This window comes from Octopus sinensis, linkage group LG19 (genome assembly GCF_006345805.1).
Source record: "Octopus sinensis linkage group LG19, ASM634580v1, whole genome shotgun sequence".
In the NCBI taxonomy this organism is placed as follows: domain Eukaryota; kingdom Metazoa; phylum Mollusca; class Cephalopoda; order Octopoda; family Octopodidae; genus Octopus; species Octopus sinensis.
In genome coordinates this window covers 52,195,572-52,206,558 of record NC_043015.1, presented here as the reverse complement: position 1 = coordinate 52,206,558, position 10,987 = coordinate 52,195,572, and the positions used below count along the sequence as shown (strand labels likewise).

Sequence of the window (10,987 nt, the reverse complement as noted above, 5' to 3'; positions counted from 1 at the left end):
TTCTTCTTCTTCTTCTTCTTCTTCTTCTTCTTCTTCTTCTTCTTTTTCTTCTTCTTTTCTTCTTTTCTTCCCCTTCTTCGTTTTCTTACAATCAGGACTCACGCCATTAGCTACAAAGAATAATCTCTAATTCAAGCCTACTCTAAGCTACTAAGAATGCGTGTGGCATCTTGAAGATTCACCCACCACACACGGTAGACTGGCGGTTGCACGGGCGCGAAAGCTACGTTGTTATCCTCATTCCGTAAACGGTGACTTTTAACGGGTAGAGAGCTGAATCATCCTGGTGTAAGGAGGATTCGCAATCCAGAATAGGGTCTGAAAGTTTACCACACCATAGTGAGTTACACCATGGTTCCTCTGCTTTGTGGAAGAAGTAGGAAGAAAGAGTGAGAGAAAGTTGTGATGAAAGAGTACATCGGTGTTCATCCCCACCCCGCCGGAGCCTCGTAGAGCTTAGGTGTTTTTGCTCCAGAAACATTCACAATGTCCTGTCTGGGAATCGAAACTGCGTTCTTACGACCACGAGTCCACTGCCCTAACCACTGGGCCATTGCGCCTCCACTTGATGCTGTCGTTGCTCTGGTTGGTGGTGGTGATGGTGGTTGTGTGATAGTATTGTTACTAGCGTTGGTAGTATATTAATCTTCCTGTTGTTATTATTGCAATACTTATTATTGTTGGAGTTATATTGTTGTAACTTTGTTGCTTAGTCGCAGGTCAGCCCCGGTCAAGAACATCGATGACTACAGAGTCCTTTCTGCCTTTGTTGTATCTTGTGTATCTTATATTATGTCTGTCCGTTTGTCGTTCTCGTTTTAAAGACAGTTTGATGTAATATGAGGGATCCTAATTGTCTGCTATTTCCGTAGGTATTGTGTCATGGTTTATATTTCGTTGTTGATATATCTTCTGGGGGTCATGGTGTTTAACGTGACTGATACGGCAATCAATGGAGGGAGAGAGAGAGAGAGAGAGAGAGAGAGAGAGAGAGAGAGAAGGAAAGAGAGAGAGAGACAGTAAGAAAGGGAGAGATGAAAACGGAGAGATAGAAGGGAAGACAGAGAGATGTGGAAAGAGAGAAAGGGAGAGAGAGAAGGGAAGAGAGAGACAGAGAAAGAGGCGGAAAGAGAGAGAGAGGACAAGAGAGGGACAGATGGAAACGGAGAGAGAAAGATGGGAAGATAGTGAGATGTGGAAAGAGAGAGAGACGGAAAGAGTGAGAGACGGAGAGAGAGAGATGGAAGGACAGAGAGACGGAAAGTGAGAGAGAGAGGGTAAGAGAGGGAGAGATGAAAAGGGAGAGATGTGGAAAGAGAGAGAAATATGATAGAGAGAGAGAAGGAAAGAAAGACAGAGATGGAAAGAGAGAGAGAGATACGGAAAGAGAGAGGAAGATGGAAAGAGGGAGAAAAGGAAAGAAAGAAAGAGACAATAAGAGAGAAAGAGAGAGTGGGGGACCGATTCAGATAATGTGATTGAGAATGGGAGAGAGGAGAAAAGGGAAGATAGAAAGAGAGAGAGAGAAAAAGGGAGAGGGGAAGAGAGAAGTATAGAGATAGAGAGACAGAAGTTGGTGTATATGGGGAATAAAGTTGATGGAGTGGATGAAGCTCACGTTGATGTAGCTGTTGTTGCTTCGTTGATGATGATGATGATGATGATGAAGGTGGTGGTAGTGGTAGAGGTGGTGAGGACGACGATGCCGACGATGATGATAATGATGACCACGATCACAGCTGCGGCGGAGTCGAGGACGACAAAGATGCTGCTGCTGATGATGATGATGATGATGATGATGGTGGTGGTGGTGGTGATGATGATGGTGGTGGTGGTGGTGGTGGTGATGGTGGTGATGATGTTGAAGGTGGCTGTGGTGATGGTGATAATGATGGTAGTGATGATGATGATCATGATGATGGTGGTGGTGGCGGTGGTTTTCATGATGATGATAATGAGTATAAAGACGACGACGCCGACGGCGACGACAAAGACCGTGACAGCGACGATGACAACGGTGATAAAGACGCCGACGAGGAAGAGGAGAAGGAGGCGGAGAGGAGCAGGGTGAGGAAATTAATCCAGAATGGTAATTCTCATATTTGCTTAGATGTTAAATGTTCGGTGATGTGATGTCGTTGACGATAACAGACGGAGAGATTAGAAACTCGCAAAAGTGACGTCAACGATGTTTGCTGTCACGTGGTCGATGACATTACGAACTGCAATACTTGTTGTCATGACAACTGGAATGTTAGCAAAGCTAATGGCTATTGTGATGTCAATAAGATGTGGATTGACTGAATCGTTAGAATATCGGTGAAAAAATGCTTTGTCCTATCTATTTCGGTTCGTTACATGGCGAGTTCAATCCTCACCCAAGTCAGTGTTGCCTTTTATCTCAGTGTTGCCTTTAGAAAACCTTGTAAAGAAGGTAAAAAAAAAGGCCGGAGGGAAGGGGATCTGTCCTGCACTGAGGACCCTGATTGGCCTCCGCAGGTAGCTGCGGAGATCATAGGGGAAATCGATTGTGCAGGATAATGAACTCTTTCCCCGAAGATATATTTAAATTTATTCTAGAGTGTCCCAACTTGGCACCCTCCAGGTGCTTGAATGAGGCAGTGTTCCTAGCTGGGGATGGAAGTAAGACAATTTAATGTCTCGAGTTGTAAATAAAAGGTAAGAGGCTTAGTGCCTCATTTTGTAAGGACGTGGAGTCCATTTGTGAAAAATGTAAGAGGCTCTTTGCCTCATTTGAAAGGACGTTTTGTCCCAATGAACCTCAATTGGTTTTATAAAAGAGAAAGAAAGAACGTTTTTGGGAAGCATCGATCGGCGGGCGTTGTCAGCTTCCCTCATCAATATGATTATTTTGCTCATAATTCGTTTCATTTGTGTTGTTGTCCAGCCCGCATTTGCTTTTATCTATGTAATGCCTTTATGGCAAATTTGATAAATTAAAGAAGCTTGCTTGCCAACCACATGGTTCCAGGTTCCGTTTCACTGCGTGGAGATTTGGGCAAGTGTCTTCTACTATAACCTCGGGCCGACCAAATCCTTGTGAATGGATGTGGTAGACGGAAACTGAAAGAAGTCCGTTGTGTGTGTGTATATATATATATATATATATATATATATATATATATATATATATATATATATATATATATATATATATATATATAGATAGATAGATAGATAGATAGATAGATAGATAGATAGATAGATAGATAGATAGATAGATAGATAGATAGATAGATATGTATGTATGTAGTTGAGGTGTGTTCTGTTAAGAACATATAATAGTATATGTAGAGCTCGTTCACCGTTAGTTTCAAAGAAGAAGCGATGGATTTTGTAGCAAGGAAATTTAGATTTACTTGTGGAGACAGCAACTGAGTAAGTAAATCATTAAATAATTTAATTTAAATTTAACTTTAAATTATTTATATACGAGGATCTGTATGTATCGAAACATTTGTAGCGATTAAAAAGCTGCCTAACCGTACATACTCTTCCTTTTGACTCTTTTACTTTTTACTTCTTATTATTTACTTTTTATGTATGTATGTATGTATGTATGTATGTATGTATGTATGTATGTATGTATGTATTTGTGTGTTTGTCTCTGTGTTTGCTCCCCCAGCACCGCTTGACATCCGATCTCCGTGTGTTTACGTCCTCGTAACTTAGCTATTCGGAAAAAGAAACTGCTAGAATAGGTACCAGGCTGACAAAGAATGTGTCTAGAGGTTGAACCCTTCGACGAAAAGGCGATGCTCCAGCGTGGCCACAATCAAAATGACTGAAACCAGCAAAAGAATAAAAGAACATATATACATATAGTTAATCCATACAAGAATGCACAAAAAACACAACAACGCGAGGACGTGGAACAAATATAGTATTATTGGACGCTCAGGAAAGAATAACGTTTAACGTTTCGAGCGGAGCTCTTCGTCGGAAACATAGGAGAAGGAAAGATCCAGAGAAGGGAAGACAGAGCGATGGGCTTCTTTTAGTTTCTGTCTACCAGGACATTGATTGGTCTACTGTTTAGTTTCTGTCGCACAGGACATTGATTGGTCTACCCGAGGCTATAGTAGAAAATACCTGCCCAAGGGTCCACGGAGTGGGAACGAACCCGGAACAATGCAGTTGGGAAGCAAGTTTCTTACCATACTACTCCCCCTGTGCCTATAAAAAATATGGAAAGGTATACGAATGTGTGTCCGAGGCGGCCGGTACGTTCACTGTGAAAAAATTAGAGTGCTCAGAGCGAGCCCCGCCGGCTTGCATACGAAAAGCATGTCCATGTGTAGGGAATAAGGTATTTGATAAAATGTCTCCTGGATCAGCGAAGATTTCGCGTTGATTAACAACAACAGCTACAACAAAAACAAAGTATAAAAACAAAACAAGGACTTAGGGAGATGAATTGGACACCAGCAACCGCATTAGCAAAAGCATTCCCATCAATCAAACCCGATCAACATCAATCGGCATCATCACCATCAGTCATCACCATAGACGATTTTACTATCACATCAACTGCTACAACCAAGGCTCACGCTGGCGCGAATACCACCACCACCACCACCACCAGTACCACCATCACAACCACTACCACCACCATCACCATCACAACCGCTACCACCACCCTCCCACCACTTCTACTGCTATATAACTGTATCCAAAATGGCTGCCATCTTCACTACAATGAGTTTCATTAAATGTCGATTGGACTCTCATCATGTCTTCTTTCATCCTCCCTTCCCTCTTTGCTCATCTTTCTCTATTACACTCATACTTCTCCTCATGCACTTTCTATGTTTCTATGCATCTACTTATGTATGTATGTAGGTAAGTTTGTATGTATGCATACACGTATATATATGTGTGTGTGTGCATGTGTGTACGTAGGTGTATGCGTGCATGAATGTATGTATGTGTGTGTGTATGTATGTATGTATGTAAATATGCATGCAGGTAAGTACGTACGCATGCATGCATGTTTGTATGTTTGTACGTATGTACGCTTGTGTGTGTGTATCAAGTTATTATATGTATATGTATGTATCTATCTATATGTATGTGTGTGTATGTATCCCTATTAATCTCTCTCTCTCTCTCTCTTGCCTCTATCTCTCTGTTCATATCTTTATATATTTATTTAGAGGGAGAGAGTAGCATATATTATATATATATATATATATATCAAAACCTTCTACCCATCGCAGTATTTCGTCGCCTCATTCCCTGCTGTTTCCCTCTTTATTGAGCTCCCACATTTTCTCCCCCTCTTCCATTCATTCCATACACTTTATATTTCTTCCCCGACCCTACACTCCCTCGGTCCTCAAGTCTTCCACCCATTCCCTGTTGTGACGTCACAGTTATTGTGTTTACACCAGTTGAGAATGTACAAGTTTGATGGTTGCGCCTAACATTTTACGGCAAATGTTACATGAATTAACAATGAGCCTCTCATTAGTGACGGATGAAAATTAACAAATGTCACTCGCCTTCAACTGGCATTTCTAACGTATAACAAGACTCAGACCGCCATCACCACCGTTATCAACACCACCGCCATCAATGCCAACGTTAGTAGAACCACTGCTAGCACTCACACCGTCGGTACAACTACAACCACAACAACAACAACAACAACAGCAATAACAGCAACAGCACCATCATCACCGATGTCACCACTATTACCGCACACACGACGACTACCACCACCACCACCATCACCACCACATCAATATCATCACCACCATCACCACCAGCATCAATATCATCATCATCACCATCATCCTCATCACCACCACCACCATCATCATCATCATCATCATCATCATCATCATCGTCCTCCTCCTCGTCGACGTCGTCATCACATCTTCCTCGATATTATCATTAGTACTGCAAACAACGTTATCATCATCACTACCGCCACCTCCACCACCACCATCACCTCACTACAACCATCAACGCCGCCGTCACGACCACCACCACAACCACAACTTCCACCACGACTGCACCACTGTCATCAGTGCTACTACCACTGTCGAATCTCGAACTCCTTACCACTAGTATCGCCTGTACTATTATTACTGCTACTACTGCTGCTACTACAACTGCTGCCAGTGCTGCTGCTGCTGCTACTACTACTACTACTACTACTACTACTACTACTACTACTACTACTACTACTACTACTACTACAGCTACTACTACTTCTACTGCTACTCCATCGCCAGCACCACCGCGACCCCACCACTGCCTTTTGCACCAGCACCACCACTGCTGCTGACGCTACCAGTGTTGCTGTTATCGCCGCCACTGCCTCCGACACTGCAACTCCTGCTAACCCCACTGCTATCGTCACCACCAATAACTTCCTCCACCACTGCTGCCGCTGCCGCTTCTACAATTGCTGCCGCTTCTACCATTGCTGCCGTCACTGCTGCCTCCAACGCTGCCGTCACCGCTGCTATCACCACAGCCTCCGCGCCGCCGCCGCCGCCGGATTCGCTGATACCACCATTGTCACCATCAACCATCACCGCTGCCGCAGCCGTCAATTCTACCAGGGTCACCATTACAAACTCACTATAGTACATCCACCAAAACCAGGAGCAACAGCGGGTCTTCTCTCCGAGCTCAACATTATAGATTAGGGGACTATTGGCTCCGCACTAACACACCACGCTCAATATTATCACAACCGCCACTACAACTACAACACTATCTAGCACCATCACCACCACCACCACCACCACCACTGCCACTACCAACAACAACAACAACAACCATCAACGCCGTCGCCTCTGACTCAACGACGAGACACATCACCGCCTCATCAACAAATAGCACAACAATCACCACTGCCACTACTACCACTACTACTACTACTACTACTACTACTACTACTACCACTACTACTACTACTACTACTACTACTACTACTACTACTATTACTACTACTGCCACTGCTGCCTGTTGTTGCTGTTGCATCACCCCTGCAAAGATCGCAACGGCTGTTACTACTGAATATCACCACTACTACTACCACCATCATTACCACTATTACCATTACTGCCATTACTACCACCTCCACCACCACTACACCCGCTGCCATCACTTCCACAAATACCTGGACCATAACTGTTACATCCGCTACAATCAGGGCAACTAGCCTTCTCCAAAACTACCACCAATTCAAGTACCTCAACCATGACCATCAACACTGAAACCACCGTAACGACTAAAACCACCACTACTACTACCTCCACCATGACCATCTCCATCGGGTTCTTTTTCTTCTTCATCTACTGCTTCTACTACCACAACTACTACTACTACTACTACCGTGCTACTACTACTACTACTACCACTATCGCTACTACTGCTACTGCTACTGCTTCTGCTATTACTACTACTACTGCTGCTGTTACTACTAGTACTACTACAACTACTACTTCTACTACTACTATTTCTACTTTTGCTACTGCTGCTGCTACTACTACTACTACTACTACTACTGCTGCTGCTGCTGCTGCTACTATACTGTTACTACCACCACTACTGCTGCTGCTACCACCACTACTACTACTACTACTACCATTATTGCTGCTGCTTCCACTACTACTATAACTATACAACTATTACTACTACTGCTGCTGCTGCTGCCTCTACTACTACTACTACTACTACTACTACTACTACTACTACTAAATAAACAGGAAATGAGGAGCTGGCTCGATTGTTACTGTCCCGGACAAGATGCTTCATGCTATATCTTCTGACTTTACGTTCTGAGTTCTAACGCCGCCGGAGCCGACTCTTCGGGGGTCGACTGAAATAAATACCAGCTGAGTTCTGGCGTTGATTCAATTGACATATTCCCTGTCCAGAAAACTGCTGGCATTGTGCCAAAAATTTGAAGACAATGTTTTATAAATTCTTCTATTCTTTTACGGCGGCCACGCTGGAGCACCGCCTTCTAGTCAAAGAAGTCCACCCCAGGGACTTATTTCCATTAAAGCCTCGTAGTGATTCTATCGGTCCGTTTTGTCGAACGACTAAGTTACGGGGAGGTAAACACAACAACATCGCTTGTGAAGCGATGATGGGGAGGAGGACAAAAACAGATACATAGGCACAAACACACACACACACACACACACGCACACACACACATGCACACAACACACACACACACACACACATATATATATATATATATATATATATATATATATATGTCACCATGATAGATCGTTGGCCACTACACACATTTTTTCTTTCCTTGTTTCTCTCCTTGTTTTTTTCTGTGTCCCTTTCTGTAGAAGAGCGTAGGCTCGAAACGTGAAAGACTTTTTCTATTCCTGAGCGTTATACTAATACATCTGTTTGTTTGTACACCACCTGTCTTCGTCTTTTGTTTTTTCGTAAACTTTCCTTATATATATATATATGTATATATATGACAGCCTTCTTTTATTTTTCGTCTACGAAACATCCTTTCAATCCGGCGAACGCGATAATCTGTCTGGAAGGGGTCTGCCATTAAGGATTCGGTAAAAATGTACCGTACCTGTACTTGTTTCTAAGTAGAGCGTATACATTAGTTTAGATGAAAACATCTTATCTAAAACTGTTGTAGTTAAATATTTATAGGTTTCTGTATCAACTTGTTTTATGTGTTCCTTATCAGGTAATTATATCCCATTAGCTTTCACAGTTTAACCTTTTTTTCCTAAACACCTCTTACATCTCATTGATGTTCACAATCTTCCCGGTATCCACCAGTCTCTCTCTCTATATATATATGTATATGTATATATGTATGTGTGTATTTCGCTATAGGAAGTAACAACAAAAAAAATGTACTCCATCCATAGTACTGAGAGATAAATATCATTTATTTAATATACGCAATTTACAATTGAGCGCTACTAATATTTTCGTTCTTTAGAGAGAGACGTATTTATATAATATGCTGTGTATCTCCAACCAATCTTTAGGGCTCGGTGCATATCGTTAGATGTATTTAAAAACCAGGACGCTGGTCTATAAGAATGCATAGGTGTGGGGGATGCAAATGCGGTTGATGTAAAAATTGGACCGAGAAGAAAGGTAAAAATATATCAAGAAAACGAAAACCAAAATCTTACAAAGCGGAATTACATGTTTGGAGATACATAGGATGTCATATAAGTCTTCAATGTAATTGTATCTTTAAAGTATGAAATTGTTAGAAGCTGTTTTGTAAATTGTGTAAATTAAAGTGTGTGTATATATATATACGTGTGTGTGCTTTAAAAGTTATCCGCACTTTCGCCATAACATAGCTTATTTCTTTATTGCCCACAAGGGGCTAAACATAGAGAGGGCAAACAAGCACAGACAAACTGATTAAGCCGATTACATCGACCCCAGTGCGTAACTGATACTTAATTTATCGATCCCGAAACGATAAGAGGCAAAGTGGACCTCAACGGAATTTGAACTCAGAACATAAAGACGGACGAAATACCTATTTCTTTACTACTCACAAGGGACTAAACACAGAGGAGACAAACAAGGACAGACAAACGGATTAAGTCGATTATATCGATTCCAGTGCGTAACTGGTACTTATTTAATCGACCCCGAAAGGATGAAAGGCAAAGTCGACCTCGGCAGAATTTGAACTCAGAACGTAGCTATAAACATAATACCTATTTCTTTATTACCCACAAGGGGCTAAACATAGAGGGGACAAACAAGGACAGACATAGGTATTAAGTCGATTACATCGACCCCAGTGCGTAACTGGTACTTAATTTATCGACCCCGAAAGGATGAAAGGTAAAGTCGACCTCGGCGGAATTTCAACTCAGAGCGTAGCGGCAGACGAAATACCGCTAAGCATTTCGCCCGGCGTGCTAACGCTTCTGCTAGCTCGCCATAGCATATCTTTATAATCACACTGTTTTCTGCGCATGCATGATTATAGTTGGTACTACTGTGGTCATGTGATCGAAGTTAGAGCCTGATCGCGCTATTTTTCTTTCTAGCTTCACAGTGTAAGCATGGCCGCTCCATTAGCAATGTGCATCAAACTAGAACAAAGAGCAGTAATCTGATTTCTCTGGAATAGGGGTCTACAATCAACAGTGCAAGATACAGTGCTTTGCTAGCCAACAAACTGAAGCCAGCAATTTGCAACAAAAGCCGAAGCCTATTGTCGAAGAGAGCTTTGTTGTTGCATGACAATACACGCCCATACACGACCACCCAGACCGTCGAAACCATTAACCAATTGGGTTTTGAGATGCTGGTGCATCCTGTCCACGGCCCAGATCTCGCCCATCCGACTACCATATCTTTGGATTGCTCCAAGATAGTTTACGAGGTCATCGATTTCCTATGGATGAAGATGTGAAGGAAGCGGTGCATAAATGGTTGTGACCGACTAAATACCTTCTTCTTGGAGGGAATACGCAAGCTTGTGGACCCCTGGACCAAGTGCATCGAAAAGGAAGGAGACTATATAGAAAAAAATGACGTATATGTTTATCTCCTGCTTTTGTTTAAATACATTAAAGAAACAAGCGTGCGTATAATTTTTTACTCTCCCTTGTATATATTCTTCTTTCTCTTTTACTTGTTTCAGTCATTTGACTACGGCCATGCTGGAGCACCGATTTAGTCGAGCAAATCGACCCCAGAACATATTCTGTGTAAGCCTTATACAAACTTACGAGCGGGTGTTGAAAAGTTCCTGGCTTTGGGTAAAAGAAAATACAGGAGGAGGATCAGTTAATTATGATTTTATTCAACATATTCTCCTCGGAGATTCACACACTGTTGCAGCGGCCCTTCAGTTTTGCCAAGCCCTGTAAAAGAACTCAGAAGGTTGGGCCTCCAACTAGGCCTTTCATGATAACCTTAACGTCAGGAACCTTTCAGCGCTCCCTTGTATGTCTGAACGTAT

The 10,987-nt window shown here is 42.4% G+C and overlaps 1 protein-coding gene across 1 annotated transcript; it reads right to left on the bottom strand.

Moving 5' to 3' along the window:
- Positions 1 to 6,248: 6,248 nt before the first annotated feature.
- On the bottom strand, positions 6,249 to 6,605 carry LOC115222085 (alanine and glycine-rich protein-like). Its single transcript, XM_029792183.1, has one exon. The coding sequence runs from the start codon at positions 6,603 to 6,605 to the stop codon at positions 6,249 to 6,251; it is 357 nt and encodes a 118-aa protein (XP_029648043.1).
- Between the last annotated feature and the right edge of the window lie 4,382 nt (positions 6,606 to 10,987).